We start from the raw sequence: 27,106 nt of genomic DNA, 5'->3' as shown, positions 1-27,106 counted from the left end.
TCATATACACAAATGTGATCACTTAATGTATTGTCATACATCAGAAGCAATAAAAAAGACACATCCCCTTTACATGTTGGGAATACAGTCCCGGTGCTAGCCCTTTAGTAAGGGAATCTGCAGTCATTTCCTTCATCCCAATTGTAACAATACATACCAGATGATTCTCAGTCTTTTCTTTAACAACAAAATATTTTAACTTTGTGTGTTGACACGATATTGAGCTCTTGTTGTTATTTGAGAAGGACACAGTTGCTTCATTATCACAAAAGATCTTTAGTGATATCTCAATAGAGTCCATAATACCAAGACCTATAATGAAGTTTCTTACCTAAATGACCTGTGACGAAGTCTCGTATAGAGCAATAAATTCTGCCTCCATGGTATGAGTAGCAGTGGTAGATTGCTTTCCACTTCTCCATGAGACAACAACACCCACTAGTAGAAAAATGTATCTAGTTGTGGATTTTCTACTATCAATACATCCTCATAAGTCTGCATCAGAGTATCCAACGACCTCTAGGTGGTCAACTTTCCTGTAGGTCAATATAGTCTTTTGTTCCTTGTAAATAGTGCATGACCTTCTTTGCTGACTTCCAGTGCGCAATGCCTGGATTTGACTGATATCTACCAAGCATTCCCATAACAAATGTTATATCAGGTCGAGTGCAGGTCTGCACGTACTGTAAACTCTCAACTGCCAAAGCATATAGAACAACATCCATCTGAGCCTTCGCAATATCATCCTGAGGACAATCCTTTAAGCTCAATTTATCCCCTTTCACTATAGGTGTCAAACTAGGAGAACAATTCTCCATCTCATATCTTTTAAGAACCTTAATGATATAGGATTTCTGAGAGAGACCAAAAACACCCTTAGTTTTGTTATGACGAATCTCGATTCTAAGGACATAAGTGACCTCACTCATGTTCTTCATATCGAAATAAGAGGAAAGAAAATCTTTTGTTTCATATAATAGACTCAATTCATTAATTGCAAGAAGAATGACTCTGTCGTCGGTGAAGGCTATTGCCATATGGCGATAGTTTGCCAAAAAAAAAATAGCATCACCATCGTCTGTTGTTGTTTGCGACAGACTACCGAAATGACCGGTGACCCATGTCACCCTACGACAACATACGGTCAGTGGTACCGATGCATGGCCAGAATTCAGACAATGCTGAAAGGCCCTACACGCACTCACGCGTAGCTGAATGTGTGGTGTCGTGGGCCCATAACCCAATGTTGGCTTTTCCTGCATAATCAAACACAAAAAGTGTACCTGTAGTCGTCATAGAGCGCGTGCAAGGTATTCGACGTTCTCCTCAGCCGATCGACGCCCACGATGTGCCCAAGCCTTAAGTTGACGGTAAGCAGGACCCTTAACCCACGATAATGAATGTAGGCTAGGTTGAGGCTAAATGACAATGTCACTCATCATACATTACCCAACCACTTTTTTATATAGTGGAGGTAAGGGAGGTGGTTTAATGAACGTGGACACTACACATTCACGTAACCTCCTCCATTAAGCATTAATCGTCCTCCATTATGCAGCCCACTACTCCACAATGTTTTTAATGTCAAACCGGGTTACCCAATGAGTTAGACCAGATCCATATGTTCAACAACAACCTTCTGCTTTCGAGGTGAAGATAATGCACATGACATTCTACGAGAGGAAGCAAGTGACCTCTTCTTCTTCGATGGCCCAACTACTCCCTCACCCTCCTCCTCGTCTTCCTCTTCTCCTCCTTCTACCAGTATACAGAAAGCTTTCGGCTCTGCCTTCAAACGACCTTCTTCGGCAAGCCCCCCCCTCCCCCCCCCGCCTTTGGCGTCGACGCCCCTCTCCTCTCTGGCATCCTTGTCGCGAACGGCTAGTGACAGAAGTACACCGTCGCCATCCTCTTGGGCCTGAATTCTGTGATTGGCTACCTCTTCATGCTCGCCATGATGTCATTCAACATCGGGGTCTTCATCGCCTACCATCAGGCTCGCCTTCGGTTACCTCACCTTCAAAGGCGAAAATGAGGTTGTCGTCATCGTTGTTGATGTTGAGAACCCCTGCACCTGAGATTTCCGGCAAACCCCTCCCTCAACCTTTTTTTTTCTTAAATGTTCACCTGTCCCTGTCCTAACCGTAACAGAGGAGGGTGTAATGAAAATAACACGTTAAAAAAGATGTGGTGAACGCATTCTACGTGTCTGCCACATCCCTTGTTCGACATGGCATTTCAAGCGGCCATCCCACGCGATGCGTGAAAGGCCGCATCAAACATACCCCAAAACACCGCTTGTATTTATTCCGTAAAAGACGGTCTCTAAAACACCACTTGTATTAAATCACATTTGAATGCAACCAAACATATTAAATCTAGACCAAGAGAAAAACCTTCCCTATTATGAGTTGCACATTGGAACCTCTTTTAATTGGTAAACCTTTGAAGTTTCACCTTGTCCATAGTTTGGTTTTGCAGTTAGTGACGCTTCCCTTCTCTTGTGCTTTTTAACCATGGTCATCTTATATCTCTTTTTTTTATCAATGAATCGGGTCACTTAATAGACTTATCCCCTGCAAGAAAAACCTTGAGAGGGGAGACAAATATCAGAATTAGCTCTCTCTCTCATATATATATATATATATGGGGGAAGAGGGACCCTCCCACCAAAGGAAGGTCCAAATTCTACTACAGATAATTAGCTGCTTTTCTTACCTAAGGATTGAGTTTTTTGGTTGATCAGACTTTACACATTAATTTTTATCATTCATTTAGTGGGCGACATGTCTTGGATTATGAATTGTAGATATTTAGATGCATTTTTTAGAGTGTAAAAAATCAACGGCTTACAATATTTTTTATTAAAGTTTTAAATGCATTATGAGTAGGGGTGTCAACGTGTCTGGATTACCCTAACCCCACCAAACCAAACCCTATAGGTCTCAGTAATTGTGATAAATAATAAGACCTGATTAAGACCGACGTCTGATTAATACATGGATTCAGGTATAGTTTGTGAAGTTTTATACCAGACCCTGGCCCAACCCGAGTTTTGATTAAGACCCTTAAAATTTTAATATAAATATGATAAAAAATAATATTTTATTGAGTATGGTTCGGGTCTGGTTGATGTAGTTTTTTATCCAGTCGGAGTATGGTTTCTCTTATAGTGGACCCGATTAGAACCAGGTCTGAACCCAGTACCAAACCCGAAAATCCAGCCCAAGTCTGGTTCTACTTGAGTCCCCGAACCAAACCCGAATTATTGACAACCCTAATTGTGAGCCATCAATTTTTCACGTTTTGAAAAATATGTTTATATGTGGTAAAGTTTTCATATAAAACATATTTCTTACTAAATAAATTATAAAGAACAAATCCCTGAGGTCCTATCAAAGCATTGGAGAAGGAGAGTTGTGCGATTGCAGTTGATTGTAAATTTTGGATCCTCCTTTAGTTGAGAGAGAGAGAGAAAGAAAGAGGCGTTTAAGAGGCACAACATTCATGTCAAGGCCCAAACAGTTAATTGGGGATTTCAGGGTTAGGGTGTAGCGTGTCCCTCGTGTCACGAGCAGACACACTCGAACACTAAAACGTATAGATAATATTTTAATTATTTTGAACACTGTTTTAGTTAAAAAAAACTATTTTAATATTAAAATATCAAAAAATAAAAAAATTTATGTCCTATTAAAAAAAATTAAACTCTCCCGTCGTCCTCGTGTCCATGTTTTCTTTGTGACATAGGTATGAAAACACCTGGTCAGAGTCAAACATGGGACTAAGGGTCAGCACCTTATCCACGTACCTGCTGCCACTAGAGCGACCTATGCGGGTGTAGTCTAGTTAGAGAAGGAGAGCCCTTTGTCAACTATGTATATCGCATTTTAATTGAAATAATACTTTTTTATTTTCAATTATGCGGACGAGTTTGTGCTGACATGAAGATCTAATCTACCCGATGTAACTCGAATCCGAATCCGAAACTTATTGGGTGTTACCTGGGAGCTCTGGGTACACCTTTCTATGTCTGAATCGGATATCCGACCCAACAACAAATGACAACCATGGTCATGAGTGCTTGGGCTTGACCTTTGGACGTAATCAATTGTCACGGGACCCTACCGTTAAGAAAAATGCCAAGCCTTATATAGAAGGCAAATGATAAATAAATTCCAAAAAAAGGAAGTTCGGTATGAAAAAGGACAAAAAAAATAGGAGAAGGGGAGAATTTCACGGTAGCCCTGCCGGCAAAATAAAGAGGGACAGGGAGAGGAAGAGGGTTGTGGGGGGAGAGCGGAAACCCTAGATTTCCTCGCCGGAATTCTCACTTTGCCCGTTTTCCGGGTGCCTGGAGGGCCATGGAGCTGATGAACAAGCTCCGGAATCTCGACGCCTACCCGAAGATCAACGAGGACTTCTACAGCAGGACGCTCTCCGGAGGGCTCATCACCCTCATCTCCTCCATCTTCATCTTCCTGTTGGTCCTCTCAGAATTTAGTGAGTTTTCTTTTTTCTATCTTTTGATCGTTTTTCGCGGAAAGTTTCGGGTTTTTTATTCTTAGGGTTGTGAGCATTGATGGTTTCTTTTTCTTTTTCTGTTTTTTTTGTTGGTATTGATTCTGATGATCTGACTGGATTCCTTGGCCGTGTAAAACCTAGTTTTTTTTAGGGTGAAGAGTTTGGGTTTTGGCGGGATTTATTATTTTTTTTTCTTTTGTGAATGAAGAGTTGTTTTTGTTTCCGAGCGGTCGTTAGAGAGGAGGCGGATTCGCTGCTAGGTTTGTTGTTCATCATTTTGTGATCCATGGATTGATATGGGTTTTCTCTTTTGTTTTTTCTTGACAATACGGTAATGGTTTTGGCGTACAACTGTTTTGGGTCCCATTCGCTGAAACCCACTTTCTGATTTTGGCTACGGAGATAAGAAAAAAATTTGATGTTTTATGAGATATTTGAAGTTTTATCTTCCATCGTGGATCTTTTGATTCACTTTGGTTCTCTTTCTTTGGGAAGAAGATGATATCCTTTTGAAAAAGTTGAGATTCGTGGTGTTTTTAGGGAAAGAGAAGTGTCGCCATTTTTTGTATGGACTCATTGTGTTGTTTTTTATTGGAAAAACAATTGAATCATGTATTTTTTGCCCTCCTCTTCTCGTTTTTTTCCTTTTTCTTACCGGGGAAGCGAGAAGAGTAGGTCTATGATTTTCGTTGTTATTCAATCTTTGTGGTTTTGCAGGGTCTTATCTTCATCCTGTTACCGTTTCCGAGCTGACTGTCGATGTGTCAAGAGGAGGAACCCTTCGAATAAATGTTGTAACTCTGTCTTTACCATTCTTGTTTTCTTATGCATTTTTCGTTTTTCTTACTCAAGAATGTTGCGTCTATGACTTTTCTGCTAATATGCCGAGGGGCTAGTTTTGAGGGAATTTCCGTCCCTAGCTTGTTGTTTTTGTTAGCTATTTACATGCACTAGTTTCAGCCTATGATCTAGAAAAGGGTTTTGGCAGCTCCTGTGATATTCATTTAAATGGAAGCCTAGGATGGGTTGACAATATTTTGTTTCTTGTTGTTGCTTGAAGAATTCTAAGTATGATATTATGTGCATTGTTTTGTTTGTACAGTTCGATGTAACTTTTCCAGATCTTGCTTGTTCTATCCTCAGTGTCGATGCAATGGATATTAGTGGAGAGCAGCATTTTGATATTGTAAGTTGGTCTGTTGCAAATATTTGATTTTTTTAATCCAGTGGAATATGCCCACCTATTTCATTAAACAACTGTTTTGAATAATGCTATAGTGGAGCTTAGTAATTAGTGTTTCATCTTTGCACCTATTTCTAAATCGAGCTGGCTTTGGCTACTAATTAATCTTCCTTTATTTCTTTTTTTTTTTCTTGCAGAAACATGACATATTTAAAAAAAGGATTGATCAGCATGGTAATGTCATTGGGACAAGGTCTGATGGAATCGGTGCACCCAAGGTACTCATCTTACTTCTATTTTGTCAATTGAACGAATTGCATATTTCTATGCCTAATAGTGGTCATGAAATTGTAACTGTTGACTGCAAAATTGTTATTTTATCTTAGTTTTTTTTTTTTTCCTTTTGGAACATTTTGGATAGAGAAGTTGGGGGGATAACCCTGGCAGGGTTCAAAACTGAGGATCCCCCAGTTCTGATAGTAGGACTCTGAATACTATTGCGTACTTTAGGATTTTCATATATGTATATATGTTTCCTTTTATATTATGAATATGATATATTAATTTGATTCGTCTAACTGATGTCCACAGTAATTGACTCTGTAAGATGTGTTAATGCATATGTGACATACCTGATCTGCACAAAATGCAAAGCTGGTGCAAGTGAAAATAATTCCTTAAATAGTTAACATGCCAAGGTCATCATACTGTTACCGTATTTTGTGAGAGAACTTTTGAATAAGAGGTTCATGAAATGAAAAGGAAAGCATTTAATGGCTTTCCCTCTCATTGACCAGTGCTGTTAGAATCATAGTCACCTGTATCGTTAAAGGTAATTTCTCGACGAGGGTATTTCTTGGAGAGATTTTCAGAAGTTGATAAATCTCATGAGTTGAAAAAAAATATAAATAACAACAAAAAAACTAAGAAAATAATAAATTTTTGCATTATTTTTCTTCCAAAAATATAAAGAAACATGTTTTAAAATATAAAAAACAAAAAAAACAGGAAATGCAATCTTAAAATAAAAAAATAAGTTTTTTTCCCAAAAATATCGCAATATTATCATGATAATATCGTGATATTTTGTCTCCTGACGATATTTTGAAAATATCGTGAGATATTACCTTTAATATCGCCTACCTTAAAATATTGGTATTTCTCACAATATTTTCAAAATATCGCCGATATCGGTTACAGTGGTTAGAATCAATGCGACGAGGCCAAATTGGCTGATTCCCATTGGGTCAATGGTAATATCCATCAAATAGGGTGTTGAAACTTGAAACATTCAAGCATAAATCAGACTAGTCCATCTTAAATTAAGGACTTCTGGTTGAGCCCCCAAATACGGAGGTGTGTGGGATTTAACAAGCTCCAATGAAAGGAGTGGACCTTGCCCGTCCCATTGTTTGCATTAAACATAGATACCAGTGACCTGATAATTATGCCTGGCCAAAAACAGTCAGTTTGATTTTAATGTATTAGCATTATTTGGGTTTATTTTTTCCTCTTTTTTTTACTGTTGGACTGCAGATGTGATCTGATTACTATCTTATCAATGCCATTCGATTTTGACCTCTCCCCATCCAAAATCACTAGTAAGACCCTCGAAAAACCCAGTACCTTCAAACCTGATCCTTCACGTGTTTACATTTTTTTTTAAATTCAAAATAATAAGGATTCTACTTCATCATTGAGGTGTTTTCTCATAATCAGAGATTTTTATAAGTTATTTTCCCCTAATTCCTCTTATTTTTATTTTTGATTTCCAAAAATGTTCGATATATGAACTGATTCGATGCTTTCTGATCAATCAACATTGGAAAACAATTCGTTCACTGATTTGGTTTTGGCAACATTGCCATCGATGAAAATTGTGCTAATCTCTATGCACTTTCTCCTACTGATAAGAATCACAATTTGTCTATTTGAATCTCTTAGGCAATTCTTATTTAACATTAGTACATTTTCCAATTCTCATTGTTGCTTTTATCGAATCTTATTCTGCATTATTTATTTAACTTTTCTCATCAAAACAGAGTTCTTTCCTCCTAAAGGATCTTGAACACTTAGACCTTGACAATTGTGCATGAGTAAACATCTCAGAAAGAACACAATTCTTTGTCATCCATGTTTATATATGTTTAAGCAGAAAGTCAAATATTATTAATGACAGCAGTCTTCTTGACTGCATCTTTGCATTGGACAGTCTCAAGCGATAAAAGGTCCCATTTTGGGTAATTTTAGACCAAAGTCAATAAAATGCTTGCTTTAGTAACACTGATCTGTGCTAAATCCTATTCTGTTCCTTTGCTTGATTCAAAATTTCTGTCTCCAACAGCTTTCTGCCACTTCCTTTGCTACTTCATAACGTCAAACACTGTATGCATGCCTGGTTGGATATCAGATAGCTCCATGCTTTTGTTTTGGTTTCCATAAACCAACTTATGTTGATAATTTTTTTTTTCATTTTGCGTTTAGGTACAATTAGATATATAAGTATGATTGCACATCCCAAAGGGATCACAATGCTAGGTTACACACCCTTTGTTCTTTTAGCCGATGCATCAGCCCATAACTGAATTATGTTTTACAAATTGAACCTCCCTTTTTCTGGTGCTTGACTATGACAAAATCGATCTCTTTGATTTTTTGTTTTTAAAATTTTGACTCGTTCTTTATGAATCATCAATTATCATGTAAGATTGTTACTTATCTCCTCTGATTGCAGATTGAAAAGCCCCTGCAGAGACATGGAGGAAGGTTGGAGCACAACGAGACATACTGTGGCTCTTGTTATGGTGCTGAAGTGGTACATTTCCTGTGAACATTTGTTTCAGTTTTAGCCGAATCTTAATGCTCATTTATATGTTGTAAAGCAATTTAGAATTTGTGGTACTTCTGGTACTTACATATTTGAATTAGTCTTATACCTAATCAAATAATTATATATTTTCATCTTTCTGTCTTACCTGCACATTTGACTGTGGTAGATTAGATAAGTTTGCATCTTTTGCTGGAAAATATCAATGGAATTCATCCCTTTGTTAAAAGCTTCACAATATGACGTGGTTGTAAAAGGTAGTATCTACTATCTATTGATGCATCTACCTGTGTATGCACATAAGTGTGTGTAATAAATGCTAGCAAGCCTTCAAGCTGAGAGATTTAGAGAGCTTGAACACGTTCTTGTTTCCCATTTTGGAAGACCTTAGCAAAAACATTGGAAGTATATGCTGCAAAATGCAGCATTGTGAATAGTCTAGTGTCATCACATTCAATTGCTTGGTTGTAGTTGATAGTTGTTTCTAGTGGTTTCATGGATGAGGAAATCCTTTTCTTTTTGTGGATATTCAAATATTTTCTGGTGTGTTGTTTGGATGAATTGATTCTGAAAGGTTGAAATCCAATTAGTTGAGAGACTTAAGAGTAGCCATATGAGCAATAGGATCCCAAATGGGCCTTTTAGCTCCAGATCATTTAGTTTGGTGATCTGGAATTTTTACAACTTAACATGAATAATTATAGTCCAACTTGTATCATTGAAGATATATGAATCTACTGAACCCTCTGAGTGCTGAGAAGCATGCATATTCCCCAAGTTTGATATTTATGTATTGAAGTTATGGAGAGTTGTGGAGACTATGGAACATGGGTGTTTCTGGGCACCTGCAGATGCCGGTGCAGCACCCGACACTACTGGGTGTGGGTCTACAAATGTTGGGTGCAGTCAACCTTCTGAACTTTGTCTTTGTGTTTGGTGCAATTTGGTTGGGTATTAAGGGCTCCAGCTAGCACTCAACATAATTTTCAGTAGAATCTGAGCCTGCTTCCTCCTATGATTCATCTTCTGTCTTGATAAGTTTCTTTCTATTTATTGTTGGCTACTTGTGTAGAATTTCTACATGTAGAACCTGTTTCTTCCTAAAAAAATGGAAGGTAAAAATTGCTGATCGCTGAAATTTCTAGTTTTTATCTGTTTTCTAGGCCATCCAAAGGCTAATTATTTCAATGATGTAGGAGAAAATGTGTTCTTGCAAACAATTGCTTATGATCCTCCAAGAACTGGTTTACTGATCGATGAATGCTCAGATGTTTCATAGTAACTGTTGAATGCCTGACTGCTTGGGTTGTCCTGACTTTCTACTTGTATACAGGCAGATGATGATTGTTGTAACTCATGTGAAGAAGTTCGTGAGGCTTACCGAAAGAAAGGCTGGGCAATGACAAATCCTGACTTTATAGACCAGGTACTTCTGTAAGTGTTATTTTTTATCGAATCATATCTTGTTTAGTTTTAGGATGTTTGGCTTTACTCAAGAGTGAAGGCCGTGTTATCTCATGGGAATCATATCATAGCACCTCTTGTTATGGTCTGTTAGATTATTAGTTCTCAGACATCAATTAACCTTTCCACTTGATCTTAATCATGCAACATCCTCGTTATGGTCTGTTAGATGATTAATTCTCAGACAACAATTGACCTATCCCACAACACTTTATAGAATAATGCTACTGCAATTTTTTATATGCCGACAATATTGTTAATAATTAAAATCATGTTTTTCACAAGCTGCAAGTAGCACTAGGTTGCTTATGTGTTCTAGATTTCTAGCAATTTTTTTCACTTTTTATATTATTACAGTGGACATTAGTATTATTTTTCCCTTAATCGATCACCCTCCCCCCTTTTCTTCTTCTTTTGTAATTGCTGATATGTTCAAGATTCTCCCAAGGAAATCTATTGCTTTTAAATTCTCCCAAGTCCTTGTTGAAAAATTGCTAAAATAGATTCTAGTGAAAACGGTTATTGTATTACTCTTTTTTTATTAAAATCCTAGAAGAGTTTCCATGTTCAATGATCTATACATGTATCAGTGGTAATTGTCTTCATCTTCTCTTCTTCACTGCTATGATCTTGAAATCTCTTCCTTACAGAGAGATCATGAATCTGTTATTTCTCATGGTTGGTTTTGTCCATCCCTTTTTTGCCTAGACCTTTCAAGATCAGATCGACATTTCAAAATCTGCTAAAAGAAACCAGATCCCAGATCGACATTTCAAGATCAGGTCATGCTCTCCCGATTGCTTGTCCACAAAATAAGCCATTGCATGAAAACTACATACAAATAAAAAAAAACAGATAACCAAAAAAATGGAAGCAAATGAACGCAACTAAGAGAGAGAGAGAGAGAGAGGTTAGTGGTTAGGGCATTGGTGGTGGGATTTGGGAACGAAAAGGGGAAGGCCGGGGCCATCGCCCGTCGGCCCCCTTTGGGTTGGGCACTACCCACATATCATGCGGGTCATGGTGGCACCATAACCCCCTTTGGGGATTTCTATGGGTCAGGGTGGGCACGTGCCCACCCTCCCCACAACGTGGCTCCGCTCCTGCCTGCATTACAGAGTCTGATTCTGATCCATGAACTCTTAAGCTGTAGATGCACGTAAGCAATGAGTTTCCATGGTTAGATATGAAGTCGAACCTAATCACGTGAACCATGTCGATATGTGAATTTAGATCAAACATCTGAGCATAGCTTTTCTCAAGGTCATAGACAAATTTACTCAAGGATACCCTCTTATCTGGTTCGGTGATTGCATCATCATCAGGACTATAAATCCAGCCAGAAATCTGAATCTCAGCACTCGTCCTGTCATAAGCAACACTCTGCATAAACAGGAAAAGTTGGTCAACTTGGATAAAAATGGATGTTGTATATAAATAATACATTTTAGCCATTTTATTAAAGCCAGTCAACTAAACCACTCAACACTATTTTGATATTAGTATGTATCAACACTCTTTCTGAGGAGAATTTATTTTTATTAAAGGAACATTCTTTAGTATAGCAAATGAAAACCATAAAATTTCCCCTCATTCTAACTGATTTTATATCTCAGCAGCATGGAAACCATAAAATTATCCCTTCATTCTGGCTGATCTTAAATATCAGCAGCCTGGATACAAAAACCTTACTTGATTTGATATTGCTCACATTATTATATCCATATATGCATTCAGCACTTAAGATGGTCTTTGGAGCTAATGCACGATGTAACGAACCCAACTTCCACTATTTCGCAATATTGGGTAAAACTCCAACATTTATCTACTCAAGGCATCAAGCCAAAATTAGCCAAGTAGACAAAATCTCACCTAGAAATAAATTGCTTAAGCTAGAACATCCCTGCAGCAAGAATAACTGGACTACAAATATTGGTGAAGATGATAATCTGCACTTTACAGTTGATTATGGGATGGTGCTGAAGTCATCAGACTCGAGAAAAATACAACACCTTACCAAAAACATGCCCTAGATGTCAAAATCCAAATGCCAGCGCTTGATCTGGCATGATTGGGCTTAACCTGATGATAAGTGTTAAGACCAGCCAAAAGCTGGAGAAAACTATACAGCTTATTCATATGTTGCTAAGGGGCCAACAGTGAAAACAATTTCTGCCTTTCAGAAGTCTTGTAGGTTATGCTGAAGAAGGATATAAAACAAGAAATTACATGGGCTCGCACCAAAAGTTTCTTCGAAACCTAACTGTATCCCTTTAAGGGGAAAGAATGGTCTCTTCCAGATTTGATAGGTTCCTGCTGGGTGGAAACTGGCCTCTGCCACTGACATTTTTCTTCTCTTTTGTTTGATTTGTGTTTTCTAGAAGGATTCCTTGTCATCGGCTTTCATTGTTGCTTTTAATGAATATTCTTCTAAGATTCAGAAAAAGAAGAGGAAATATAGAAAGCCACATAAAGCAATTGAACAAACAATGAAATGGGGAACATGTCAAAAAGATTTTCCTTTTTATTGGAGAAAGAAAACTTTGATTACATGAAGCATATTCTGAACCAATGAAAAAGGTAAAAGGACTTATAAGAGAATTGTAGAAGCTCATTGTACTAGTCAAAAAACCAACAAAGGCAATATAATTTTATAATATACAAAAAATAGTTTTTTCTAGACTTAAAGAAATTTAAATTCTCATGAATATGAACCAATATGAGAATTTCGTTGGGGCGTTCCCTACTGAGCGACGCGTTGTACTCTATAGGCCCGGAGGCAGTGATAAATGGGCAAGGGTTGCTAGGTCGTCGCCCAGAAGCAACGCGTCACACTGGCGCCCGGGTGTGGTGTCAAATAGGCAAGGGTTCCCTCACTTTGTTGGACGGGTGGGGGTAAAGAAGATAGTTCAAGACCATAAAATTAGGTTAGCCACTTGGAACATAGGGTAATTAACTGGTAAGTTGGTAGAGTTAGTAGATGTTGTGTGTAGGAGAAAGATGGATAGTTTATGTCCACAAGAGACCAAATGGGTAGGTGAGAAAGCAAAAGTGATAGAACCTTGGGGATATAAGATTTGGTATACAGGAATAAATAGGAATAGGAATAGGAATGAAGTAGGGATTGTTATTAGTCGTGAGTTTATAGATAATGTAGTTGAGGTCCGTATGAAGGGTGATAGGATTTTACTTATTAAATTAGTATTAGGTATGGATATTATTAATATTATTAGTGTTTATGCACCTCAAGTAGGTTTAGATGATTTCATTAAGCGTCAATTTTGGGAAGATTTAGATAGAGTAGTACAAGGGATATCTTATGGAGAAAAGCTTTTCATCGACGGTGACCTTAATGGACATGTAGGCATTAGTAGGGAGGGATTTGAGAGTATCCATGGAGGCTATGGTATAGGAGAAAAAAACGAAAGTGGAGAAAGGATTTTAGATTTTGGTTTGTCGTATGATATGATCTTTGCAAACACTTGGTTTAGGAAGATGGAGTCTCACCTAGTAACATTTAAAAGTGGGGTTAATACGAGTCAGATAAATTTTTTCCTACTTAGAAAGAGAGATTGAGGTTGTTTGCATCGATTGTAAGGTTATACTGAGAGAAAGTGTAGCTACACAACATAGAGTCTTAATTTTAGATCTTAAAATTAGAAAATGTCGCAAAAGGGATAGACATAGGATAGATCCTAGAATTAAGTGGTGGGCACTGAAAGGAGTTAAACAAGGAATGTTTGTAGAGCAGGTAGTTAAGGATGGCAGTGGATCGGGGGAAAGCGGGGCCCCACCTTGCCTCGCCCCGTTTGGATCGGGGATGAAGGGTATGAAACGAGGATGGAGGCAGGGACGAAGGTTAAAATCCATCCCCGTCCGGGGGTGGAGGCGGGGATGAACGTGCACTTTTCCCCGCCCCGCCCCGTCCCCGCCCCGACCACTTTTCCCCGCAATATCCACGCCCCGCCCCGCCTCATCCCCGTTTGAACCATGGATGGAGGACATGAAACGAGGATGAAGGCGGGGGTGGAGGATAAAATCTTGAGGCGGGGCGGTGCTGGAGACCTTGTCCCCCGCCCCGCCCCACTGCCATCCCTACAGGTAGTTAAGGAAGCCGATTGGTGTCTCGAGGAGGATTCAGAATCAATGTGAAATAAGATAGCGGGTGACAAGAGAAAGGTGGCTAAGGAGGTATTGGGTGAGTCTAAAGGCAGTGCACCGCTAGGTAAGGATACATTATGATGGAATGAGGATGTCAAATTAGCTATTAAGGTTAAAAGAGAGTGTTATAGAAATCTAAATAAGAGTCGTGATAATGAGAATTTGAAGAAGTATATGATAGCAAAGAAGGAAGCTAAAGAAGTAGTTTGAAAGGCGAGGGATAAGGTATATAAGGAGGTTTATGACAAGTTGGATACCAAAGAGGGCGAAAATGATATTTATAGGCTTGCAAAGATGAGAGATAGGAAATTGGAGAATCTGGGTATGGTTAGATGTATCAAAGATGAAACGCAAAGGGTTTTAGTCAAAGATGAGGAAATTAAGGAGAGATGAAAAGATTATTTTGCTAAGCTATTTAATGAAAGACATGCTCAGGATCTTGGAGACTTCTCTATTCTTTTTCATGAGATGAATCATGACTTCATGCGTAAGATTCAAAAGAAAGAAATTGCAGAGGCTTTGAATAAAATGAAATCAAGAAGGGCAGTTGGTCTAGATGGTACTATCGAGGCTTGAAAATGCTTGGGTGAGAAAGGTTTAGAATGGTTGACAAATCTTTTTAACAAGATTTGGCGGACAAATAAGATGCCTAATGAGTGGAGGAAGAGTACTTTGGTGCCTCTATATAAGAATAAGGGTGATATACAAAATTGCACAAACTATCATGGTATAAAACTCATGAGTCATACTATGAAACTTTGGGAGAGGGTGATTGAGTATAGGTTGAGGAAGGTTGTCATGATATCAGAGAATCAATTTAGTTTTATGCCTGGAAGATCAACTATGAAAGCTATACATCTTCTTAGACAACTTATTGAGAGATATAGAGAGGAACAAAGATTTGCATATGATTTTTATTGATTTGGAGAAGGCATATGATAGAGTACCTAAGGATGTTCTCTGGTGGACAATGATGAAGGAAGGTGTTTCTCTCAAGTACATTAGTATAATTAAAGATATGTATGAAGGAATAGTAACCAATGTCAGCACTTGTGGAGGGGTGACAACCAATTTTCCTATAACGGTTGGGTTACATCAAGGATCTGCTTTAAGCCCTTTCCTATTTGCTATAGTGATTGATGAGCTTACGAGATCAATTCAAGAAAATGTGCCATGGTGTATGTTGTTTGCTGATGATATTGTTTTGATTGATGAGTCTAGAGCTGGGGTTAATGCTAAGTTAGAATTATGGAGACAGACATTGGAAGCAAAAGGTTTTAAGTTGAGTAAGAGTAAGACAGAATATATGGAATGTCGGTTTAATGAGCAACGTAGTGATGGGAGTGTAGTGAAGCTTGGTGAGCAAGAAATACCGTGGATGACTGTTTCAAATATTTGGTATCTATCATTCAAAAGTATGTAGAAATTGATGGAGATGTAAATCATAGGATAAAGGTTGGGTGGATGAAATGAAAAAGTGCAACTGGAGTGTTGTGCGATCGTAGAATGTCATTGCGGTTGAAGGGAAAGTTTTATAGGTTGACAATTAGGCCCACTTTACTATATGGTACAGAATGTTGTGCTGCCAAGAGACATCATATTCAAAAAATGAGTGTAGCTGAGATGCGTATGCTTAGATGGATGTGTGGTAATACAATAAAAGATAAGATTCAAAACACGAAGATACGTAAGAAGGTAGGCGTTTCATCCATTGAAAATAAGATGAGAGAGAATCGTTTACGGTGGTTTGGACATATTCGGCGAAGGCCTAATGATGCTCCAGTTAGAATGATGGAGAAATGGGAAAATATATTAGTTAAAAGAGGTCGGGGTAGGCTTAAGAAGACTTGGATGGAGATGATAGGAAAGGATATGAATGCTTTGAACCTCACCGAGGACATGGCATTGGATAGAAATTATTGGAGGAGATGGATTCATGTGGAAGACCCAGAATGATTTTCTTTTTTAGTTCATATCGCCGACCCCAATTGTTTTGGGATGAAGGCGTAGTTGTTGTTGTTGTATTCATTGAAATGAAAGCTGAAGCAAAATTCAGAAGATATGCATTCAAAGAAGAATGAATATTAAATCAAAAGCCAATTGTATAAGCATTTATGCCAGTGTTAGGCACAAAATTTCCCCACTCAAGTTTCATGATATGTGTTATGATAAACAATGATGGAACGTGATTATATTGATTAAGGTTTCTTTGCCACATAACATAATACGTAAATATGATCATATTATTCCAAAAATGAGGGTCGGCTGGCCATGCTTGAAAGGTATGCATTTTCATGTTTTAAATGTCCTGGTAGTCCTTCAAACTGATTCCAGTTAGATGATTTCTCACCATGTTCCAACAACAATGTTCAAAGCCGACAACAATGTAGAAAGCACATAAGGTCGTATCTCGATAGGCTGTTACGGATTGACTCGGATCCCGTTCTTTATCTTTTGGATCGATCGGATCCACTTCTTTGTGTATGGGTCCTTGAGTATTTGGGTCGGGTATTTGGTTGTGTTTTGGACTTATTTCCTTTGCTTTGGTTTGTTTGTGTGAGATTGGATCCATCTTGGACCGATCTGTATTTGCTTTGGTTTGAATCTATTTGTAATGAACCTCTTGTCTTGTCTTTTGTTTTTGTTCAGTGCAAAAGAGAGGGTTTTCTCCAACAGATAAAAGAAGAAGAAGGCGAAGGATGCAGCATTCATGGTTTCCTGGAAGTTAATAAAGTTGCTGGCAATTTTCACTTTGCCCCTGGAAAAAGCTTTCATCAAGGGAATGTCCATGTGCATGACTTATTGGTCTTTGAAAAAGGCAATTTCAATGTAAGGGGTGATTCTCTAGTAACATTTGTTCAGACATGCTGACTATGGTAGTTTGAGAAGAGGTTGTTATAGGTTCAGAACATGGCTGAGCATTAAAAAAGGAAAACGAGTATAATAATATAAAGTTTGGTTCTCTGTTTTTTTTCCTGATTAAATATCACACTGTTTAACTTTCTGAATACTTTTAAAACAGATTAGCCACAAGATAAATAAGCTGGCTTTTGGAGATGATTTCCCAGGTGTTGTTAATCCACTTGATGGGTAAGTATCTACGCAGTTTGATTTAATCGGTTTAGTTTGACTATTGTGATTGTGGTAGACCACTGTGTTTCTTTGAACTGCTTGATGCAGAAATTCCTGATTTTCTGCTTCTGACACTTGCAGTGTGCAATGGGTACAGCAAACTCCTTCCGGAGCTTATCAATATTTCATTAAGGTGGTTTTTTGTTCTTTTATTTCCAGGTGTTTAGTACTTCAAATACCTGTTGGTTACTGCATTACCTTTTATGTTTGAACTGTTGGGCTATCATGTTGGAGTTGTATCGAAATTTTAATGATTTATATCTTTTTGTGCTGAAGCTTCCATTAATATTGTAAAACTTATGAAAGTATTTTCTCTCATTGTATTTAACTTTTATAGTTGCACTAAAATTTGAAACTTAGATGTTTGGTTTTTTTTCCTAGGTCGTACCTACAATATACACTGATATGAGGGGGCGCAAGATTCAGTCAAACCAGGTAAATATGATTACAAGTTCCAACTCAAGATATACAGTTGAACTGGTATATGTAATTTAACTTTTACCACAATGGTATCCGTTTGTGCAGTTCTCTGTAACTGAACACTTTAAAGAGGCAGAGTTTGGTCGGTCTCAAACCCTTCCAGGAATTTTCTTTTTCTATGATCTGTCTCCAGTTAAGGTGAATACAAAAAAATTCCTATCTTGAAGCTTCAGATGTCTGTTGAAGGTCTTTACTTTGTGGTTGGAACAACCAATCTACTAAACTTGGCCATCTATATTCCTTTGTATGGTAGAGTACCTTTTTCTAATGGGGAATCAGGCCTCAGGATGCCAAGTTGCAACTCTTGCTGAACTTTTCTGTTGTGGTTGCAATGACATTCCATATGTGATGTGGTTTCATTACCTCTTGTCATCGATAGAATATGGGACAAAATAAGTCATAGGGGGAAAGAAAAGAAACAAAAATTCCAGTGGGATGTGTCATGTATACACTTGAGAGTCATTGTGTGGATCATGATGATTATTTCTTGTCAATGACAATAGGACAAAATTTCCCTTCGGAGAATGTGTATTTGATCTGGACAGGATACACTTTGAAGTTATGTGGGATCATGATGATTATTTCTTGTCAATGACAATAGGACAAAATTTCCCGTCAGAGAATGTGTATTTGATCTGGACAGGATACACTTTGAAGTTATGTGGGATCATGATGATTGACATCCATCACTTACATTAACTAAATTCATGTAATTGCTGAATCATTAGAGAAAGTAAAACAAAACAAAATTTCCAGTTGGAAATATTTGTGTGATGATGATGGAAAGTCCTGAGTGATTATATGGCATCAAGATAATCCTTGTGCACTGGTCGTGAAATTAGTAGAAGCTTTTGCTTCTATTCTATTCCACGACCTCTTTAGCGGCATTAGGGGGGTTGGTAGGAAAAAAGATCTTGAAGATAAAAAATAAAAATCCTGCCTCAACGGCCAGGTCTGGTAAGAGGGGTTGGAGAATACACTATTTTTAGTCGTTGGTCATGTTTTTTGCGGGACCCGCTTACCAGGATTGGGGTTCAGCAGGGAAAATGACCTTCGAGTACTTAACTTGTCTGTGGCAGCTAATAAAGTTTCAAAAGATAAAAATAGGTGGGCCCTACTGGAGCTAGTAGCTATAGAAACTTGTTTGTCAGATATCCTGGCTTGCCTTTATTTTAGTCTTCAAATTGTCACAGAATTTTCTCAACCAGTTGAGCCACAGCTATGCCGCATTGTTAATGAGACTCAAAGATGCTGTTGTTGCGTAGTTAGAATTCAAGATTTCCTTTTACTGTTGGTTTTTGCCTTTCAATTCCATTCATGCTCAATTTTTATCCCAAAGTTTCAGGTGAGGCATTGAGTTTGTAATTTATGAACCTATTTTGTGATTTTCTATCACAATTTCAGGTGATTTTCACGGAGTCCAAAACATCATTTCTACATTTTGTGACAAATGTCTGTGCCATAGTTGGAGGTACCGAATTCTTAAATCAAATTCGTCACCAAAGTTTATTGCATTAAAATTAGAAGTCTCATTCCTTTATGCAACCAATGTTTGCGCAAGTTGCAAGTAGCAAATTGATTTTTTTTGTGCTGTCCAAAATTTCAGGGATTTTCACTGTTGCTGGGATCTTGGATGCCTTCATATATCATGGACAAAAGATCAAGAAGAAGATGGAATTAGGCAAGTACAGTTGATGTAGTCACAACGTTCTGGTGAGACAAATTCTGATTGCAATTGGCCAGGGGGTGCTTTTTTTACCCAAAGACTGGGGGTTGAGTTAAACGCTGAGGCAGGGGAAAGCCCTCGGCCTCCATTTCTTTCTTGTTTCTACTGTAATTTATCAGCTCAAATTTTCCACGTGTGCTTACTGATTTTTATATATTTATATGCGCTCTTGGAAAGTCAACTGGTCTAACTCTATTGTGGCCATTTAATCATGAATTTTGAACTTAAAAAACTTAATAGTGTTCCATTTGATATGGTGTTTCTCCCAACATGGAAGCAAGCCCCGAGTAATTGCACCAAGTGGTTTAAAAGTTTGGTTCTCTCAACTCATTCATATTTTATAGTTTGTGCCAAAAGCTGGGCATTTTTGCGAATGCATCTCTCTCTCTCTCTTTGGTGGGTGAGGAAACACCAAACCCCCTCCCATCACCAACCGTAAATTGACAGGCCCCCAATTGTTAAAAGTTAAAACCCTTGAGGTCTACCTAGCTTTGGTCTTTCCGCAAGTGATGTTTCCTGTGGCTTTCAAACCATGATCATCTCATGTCCAGCGATAAACTAAGGTGGCCCTTGGCAATGTGTGGGCATGATTTTACGTATTTGGAAGAGTAGAAGCCATCGGTTCTTGGAATTGGCAGACATCACCTCTATAAGGTGTTTGTTGCAGGTAGGTTCAGGGCTTGAGTGTAAATACAAAAATAACTCTCTCACCTCCATCAACTACCTTTCCAACAGTCATTCTCTCATACGATCATTACTGGAGTAGTTTGGCTAAATTTGAACCCCAAATCCAACTTCAATTCCAGCTACCAGTTCTTGCACAAAGTCAAAGAGCTGCGATTGAACTTTTTACTTCATGGACGGTCACAGAAAATCCGGAGGTTACTTTGTTGTATGCGACTTGTCGACATTATGTGCTATCAAATTGGTAGGTTGGCTGGGCTCTTGAACTAAGTCGCCTAACCGTCAACCCACTTGATAAGGTGCAATTTGGGTTCTAGGGTTTTCACATAAATGTGACTTTTTTTTAAAAGTTTTTATCGATTCATGCTTTATAAGCGCCACAATTAATTAGTATATTTGTGGATGGTTAATAATTTGTAATAATGAAGGTACAGAACTAGGGCTGGTAAATGAACCAAGCTGCTCGTAGCGGTTTGGCTCACATAAGGCTTGTTTGGACTCGTCAAATGAGCTCGATGAGCTGAGCAACGAGCAGCTCGTGTAGTGCTAGCAAGCCAAGTATGATCAATGGCTGTTCGACTCTGCTCAGCTCCTTTACATGAGTATAAATATAAAAATTATGTACCTGAAAATGATCCTATGTCAAATTTGACGTGTTTTCCCAAATGCCCCACAAATTTTGAAATCCTCATGATTTTCAGGTTTTGCAGGTTTTCAACTTTTTTAGGACCTTTTTACCCTTAGCACTAGCAGATCTCTCATTTTTTGTGCATTACGGCACAACTCTCTTGATTTTGCTAAATTTTACTATAAATGGAATTCACACAATATTTATGCAAAAATCATGAATTTTGCATAATATACGATACATCCAACAAAGTACATTCACATAATGAACGCGTACATCTTCTCCGCCTCACAACCCTCATGCGATTTTTTTTTTTGCTTCTTTCGCAACTCCCATGAAGAATTATGAATTGCGTGACACTTCTTGCTAATTTTGTCAAGAGTTTCATGTTGGTGGTTGTGAATGTCTACTTTCAATATGGAATTTATAAAAAGTTTGCAAAATAGACAAACTTTCGCATGTTGTTGACTTTAAAGTTAAACAATCCAAGATTTTGTTTTAATGTACAAATTTACCTATATATATATATGTTTATATTCATTTTTTTCTTTTTTTCATTTGAATTTGGAAAGAGTGGTAACCTTTTTTTCTGTACCCTTATGACAATTCTTGTAAAGTTGTTTTGCTTCATTCTGATGATCATCGATTTCCTCGGTTAGTTTTTTGCTCAATTTTGGTGATTACTGTTGTTTTTGAACTTTGTTTTTTCTCTAGATACGAGTAATTAATAGCCTTATAGTGTTTTTGTTTTGTTGTTGTGGATGTATTATATATGTTTTCTTGTTGTAGATATTTTATTTATATAATCTTATATTTTATTTAATATTTAACATCAGATTTATCACTTAGGGTTTTTTGCACACACACATATATATAGTTAAGGTGGGGTTAGGCCGACCCTGCCTATTCATTGATCCAATAATTGTGATTTGTGTGTAAAAAATCACCCTTCTCTTAATGAGTGCCAATCTGGGGGTTGATCTTTCCAAATTTTGGTCATTCCTTCTATTGCTAACTATACTAGGTTTTTAACCAAAAGATGAGTTTTACAGTAACGGTAGGTAATGTTAACCCTATTAAAATTGTGCAAAATATGTAATGGATCTATAATCAACTTCTTGCTTAGATCCCTTCCTTTTCAAGGCTTGTAATACTCGATGACAGACATCCTAAATTTAGGATTTTTGACTACGTTGACCATTCCCTATCTTTCAACTTTCTATCATGAAAAAAATACTTTACTTCTACTATATTACCTGCTGAAGTGCATACCATTTGTCTTTGAACATACTTTGGATGTTAACCTTTATCCACCCTCTTGATGGGGGTACCATTGTCGCAAGCAGTGTTGTGAGAGGCGTACGCCTCAGTACCTGAAGCGTACGCCTCAGTACCTGAAGCGTACGCCTCAGAGGCGAGGCGCACGCTCAAGGTACTGAGGCGTTGCTGTGATGCGCCCCTCATCAACCTCCGACCAGTTGTGACCACCGACCACCGGAGTTGTTGTGCTGCAGCTGCTGCTCAGTCTTCTCCGACCACCGGACGACCGACATATCCCTCACTTCCGTACCAGCTGGGCGGGTGGTCCTTCTCTTACTGCCTCCCCTCCCACCGCTTCACTTCCATTCCAGTTGTGAGAGGCGTACGCCTCAGTACCTGAGGCGTACACCTCATCGCATTTAACAACCTTGGTCGCAAGTGCATCTATCTAGGTGGTCTGAGTGCCTGAGAGTGCCCATCACCTACTCTCTCACTTGTAGAATCACATCCTTCATTACTTGTTGTAAGGTCTTGACAACTCCTTTAAAAATTGCCTATGTCAGGTTGCTTGTCACGTACTTAATATTCAGTAGTTTTGTCTGTGTATTGTGACTAGGGTTGACTGCGCACAAACATTCAATTAGTTAGATGTGGTTAGGGTTGTTTGTGCACAAGCATTGAATAGGGGTTAGGAGGAGTATTATAGATTATTGGTTTTCTTAGTGGTTGTTGTTCACTAAATGATATGGTGTGGTTGGTGTAGGAAGTTATGATGACTTCTGAAAGGATAGAAAAAATTTATTGTTGTAGCACTGATAAACCTATTTGAAGCTCTATATTGGACTCTAAAAATAGCATCTATAAAGAATTTGTAGCATTGATGTATCGTAAAATCGGATATGCGAAAAAGACAATGATCCTTCAATATAAGTATTCTAAAAAATTAGATGGCCAACATATTTTGGAAAAGTATTTAGCTAGTGGTTTTTAATGAAATGCTTCTTTATAAATTATACAGTGTTTTTCAATGAATTGCTCTAATGTCGCCGTTGGGTTACCAGTGGAGTCACCGTCGCTAGAGCTTTTGCGGGTTGATATGGGTCGCATACAATCGCACGTCACCGTGGGGTGACATGGGTCGCCGACAAGCGACGTGGGTCGTCGACGATCGAAACATGATGTTCAGTCTCTAAGAAACTTAACACATTCGGTTTCTCATAAACCAAACAACGTTATTATTTGTTGGGTGACCCGAGTCAGATCGGGTATTCCGACCCTGTGGCGACCCGATCTGAACCATTTTGGGTGGATCGGGTCTCCCCGGATCCACCTGGATTCGGTCTGAGGTTTTGTCCCAGGACCAGACCTAGACCCATAAGGCATCCAGGTCTGATCCTATGGACCAGAACCCATTTAGTAGTGGGTCTAGGTCTGGGTCAGAACCAGTGTTTTGGATCGAGCTTAGGATTTGATCCCCTAGATGGACCCAGATCCATTTGGGGTCCAGGTCAATGATCGGATCTGACCCGATTGGATCGAAAACCAGACCCATTTGGTTTCGAGTATGGTCCGATCTGGTTGAATAGGGTTAAAATTTAGAACTATTTGGACTGGATTATGATCCGAACCCATCAGGTATTCAGGTTTGGATCTAATCCAAATGACTCAGATCCTATTTGGATCATGTCAGATTTGGACCTTATTTGGATTGGAATTGGATCCAAATTAAATCGGATTGGATCTATAATTGGGTCCAAACACTATTTGAACCTGAACCGGATCAAGAACTGATACGACCCTTTTGGGGACCGGCTCGAAGCCATTTTTGACTTATTCCTTTCGATTTTTCACCGGTTTTGAGATGCTAAGTCCCTGTTTTCATAAATATATGAAGATATAGAGATTTTGGCATACGGTTATAGGGTTTTATGAACTTTTGTTCATACTTGTCACAAATTCATAAGGTTCAAAACTAGTTTAGATCTTTTGATGATTGGTTCAGAGTCGTTTCAGACCGGTTTTGGGTGTTTTTAGACCGGTTCCAACTTGAGGACCCTGGGTTTTACCCATATGAGCATGCTTTTATTATTTTTTAAGCTTTATAAAGTGTTTATTCTAAATAATGCATGACTTATGCATGTTAATTCATGTGTTTTGTCACTACAAGAAAAATTGTCATTAGCGACGAAAGTTTGCGATAGATTTTTTCTGTCTCAACTTTGCGGCGGATTAACGAGAGAAACAAATTTGTTGCTAAAATTCGTAATATTTACGAAAATAGCGACGAAAAAACTTTTGTCGCCAAATCCGTCGCTAATTAGCAATGGCTTAGCGACGTCAGGTTTTTATCGCAATAGCCATGACATTTAGCAACGGATTTGGCGACTGAGGTTTTTCCGTCGCTACGTAGCGACGACGTTAGCGACGAAAATATTTTGTCGCTAACTGGTCATGTAAATTTGCGACGGAAGTAGGCCGTCGCCAAATCTGTCGCTAAGTTTCTCGTAAATCCCTAATAAGAACCCTTCTTTCTCTTTCATGTTTCGTCTCTCCCACCCGACACACTCCTCCGGTCGCCGCCCTCTCCCGCCCGATGCACTTCCCAGCCCGTCGCTCCCCGATCCACCGCTCGTCCCTCTCCCGGCCCATCGCCCCCCGTTCCGCCGCCTCAAGGAATCTTCGATTTTTTTTTTATAGTTTTTTTTTATTGTTTTTTGATCTTCCATCTAATCCCCATTTTGGAAATCGAGGTAAGTCTCTCATTTTTGTCCTGATTTTTAGAGAACTTGGGAATTGATTTTCGTGATTAGTTTGGAAATTCAGGCAATTTTGATCTACCGAGCTCATGGGTGTCGTTCCTAACTGCGTGAATCATTATTTTGATGCTCAATTTTGGGGCTTCTAGGTGAAGTATTATGTGGGTAATCATTGTTTTGGGGTGTTTCTGATGGGCTGTGTGGGTTTTGAGAAACTCGGGTTTTGCAGGAGGGGGTTGGATTTCTTGGGTATTGGGGTTTTAGGAACGGAATGTCACTTGGTTTTAGCCTGATTCCATTGTTTTTGTGGTATAAATGTATGTGGGTAGGCATTATTTTGTGGAGTTTGTTGCTTGATTAACAAATTTTTAGGAAACACTGGGGCTCTTGTATGCTTGTTGCACGGAAGGGCCGGTTCTAGGGTTTTAGATATGTTGTGTTTTTGTTTTTCTTGATGCCATGCTAGATTCATTTTTCATTTGATATCTCATCTTTCCTGAATTGAAACTTTATTTGGATTGAAGTTGCTTTTGGTTTTTTTTATGGTTTGATAGATTTAGGAGCCATTGATTTTTTTGCGCGAAAACTAGGGCTCTGAAATATGAGTGATAACCTGTTGGATAAAGTTAGTACCTTTGGAGAGCCTCTGTTGAAGATCAGTGGTGCCGAGGTTGAGAGGAAAATGTCGGCAGGGATGAGCTCGATGAGCTTCAAGGTGAAGGAGCTTTTTCAGGGGCAAAACCAAGCTGATAAAATTGTTAAGGAAGCTACCGTGGAGACTATGGAGCAGCCGGATTGGGCATCTAATTTAGAAATCTATGATATGGTGAACAGTGAAAAGATTAACAGCCAAGAAGTTATCCGAGCGATTAAGAAGAGGATCATGTTGAAGAATCCTATAGTCTAGTATTTGACTCTCGTTTTGCTTGAGACATGTGTTAAGAACTGCGAGAAGGCATTCTCTGAGGTTTCAACTGAGCGAATTCTTGATGAGATGGTTAATCTGATTGATGACCCTCAGACTATCATGAACAATCGAAACAAAGCTTTGATTTTGATCGAACAATGGGGTGAATCCTCTGATGAACTGCGTTACTTGCCTGTGTTTGAGGAGACTTACAAGGTAGATAACCACTGAACGTTGAATCCTTGTATAGTTAATGCTTTTGTTTTTTATTTTTCGAGCTCTGGAATTCATTACAATTTGAAATGACACTATTAGATGTTAATCAGAATATCACTGCTAATAGTTCTGATAACAGGATTGTGGTTTGTTGTGTCCTGTTCTCAGTGGTGATGGGATTTGAGATTGAGCCTACAGTTTCTTGTGTTACCTTCTATTACGTGCATGTACATGCTAGTACATGATTTTTCATAGGCTTCACAATATTTGGTTCTTCTCTTATTGCAGAAACAATAGATTGATCCACTTTTGTTGCTTAAATTTTGTGTTTATACCGAGTTTAAAATCCAGGGGCATTTGTTTCCCTGGACGAGATGATAAGAGTCTGACACCAATCTTTACCCCACCACATTCAGTTGCTACTCAAGATCAAAATGTATATTCTCTTGGGAATCACCTATCAAGTTATCCACAACCGCAGTTTCATGACAATCATCCTATTCAGCTCTTTTCTCCAGAACAAACAAAGGAAGCATTTGATGTTGCTCGTAACAGCATTGAGCTTCTTTCTACTGTTTTATCTTTATCACCATAGCTGGATGTTCTAAAGGTGATTTTAATATGTTCCTCAAATTTGATATCTATGCTATAGTTAAGTAAGATAATGTCAGTAGCAGAATATGCAACTTTCTACTGGTTTGCTGGTCATAAAATGATTACATGGTCACCTTGGATCTCGAATTTTGGGACTTCAATTTTTCATATGACTTGTTATGCTTGATGTTGCATTAAATACTTTAATTTTGGGTTGCAAATATAATGATTTTGCGTTGCTTTAAATGAAATAAAAATTGGTAATAATAAAAAGTGGTCCTTATATAGGATGCATTAGCAGAGGACCATGTATTTATCATGTTATGTTCTAAGGACTCTTCCCTTTTCTAGCATATATATTGTATGTGTATTTATTGGAAGAACTGAATTCACTCTATCAGACTTATTTTCTCATAGAGAAAACATTAGCGAAATAAACATCTTATGTCCTCTCACAAATCTTGCTTATACAAACCACTTATTTATCTCCCTGCATAATTGTTTTGATCCAACTAATTGCTAATTTGGAATATAAATACCTTATACGATTCATTTGATTGTTAT

General features: G+C 38.3%; 1 protein-coding gene and 1 pseudogene across 4 annotated transcripts; both read left to right on the top strand.

Moving 5' to 3' along the window:
* The first annotated feature begins 4,216 nt into the window (after positions 1 to 4,216).
* LOC149826916 (uncharacterized) lies at positions 4,217 to 19,678 on the top strand. Of its 4 annotated transcripts, XM_090019042.1 has the most exons (13): positions 4,221 to 4,503; positions 5,242 to 5,315; positions 5,627 to 5,710; positions 5,905 to 5,985; positions 8,442 to 8,522; positions 9,868 to 9,960; positions 16,809 to 16,988; positions 17,182 to 17,249; positions 17,373 to 17,424; positions 17,673 to 17,726; positions 17,817 to 17,909; positions 19,176 to 19,242; positions 19,378 to 19,678. In XM_090019042.1, exons 1-13 carry the CDS (start codon positions 4,365 to 4,367, stop codon positions 19,464 to 19,466), a joined length of 1,155 nt encoding a protein of 384 aa, XP_089875168.1. In that variant the 5' UTR covers positions 4,221 to 4,364; the 3' UTR covers positions 19,467 to 19,678. The 4 variants fall into 4 exon arrangements, with proteins under 4 accessions (XP_089875169.1, XP_089875171.1, XP_089875170.1 ...); XM_090019043.1 differs by lacking the exon at positions 19,176 to 19,242 and having other exon boundaries at positions 4,217 to 4,503; XM_090019044.1 differs by lacking the exon at positions 17,817 to 17,909 and having other exon boundaries at positions 4,220 to 4,503.
* A 5,748-nt stretch (positions 19,679 to 25,426) lies between these two features.
* On the top strand, positions 25,427 to 26,543 carry LOC149826915 (TOM1-like protein 1; annotated as a pseudogene).
* The last annotated feature ends 563 nt before the right edge of the window (positions 26,544 to 27,106 follow it).

This window comes from Nuphar pumila, chromosome 10 (genome assembly GCF_984573655.1).
Source record: "Nuphar pumila chromosome 10, dmNupPumi1.hap1.1, whole genome shotgun sequence".
Classification (NCBI taxonomy): Eukaryota; Viridiplantae; Streptophyta; class Magnoliopsida; order Nymphaeales; family Nymphaeaceae; genus Nuphar; species Nuphar pumila.
The sequence above is the reverse complement of the archived record's forward strand: the minus strand, read 5'-3'. Positions and strand labels throughout refer to the sequence as shown.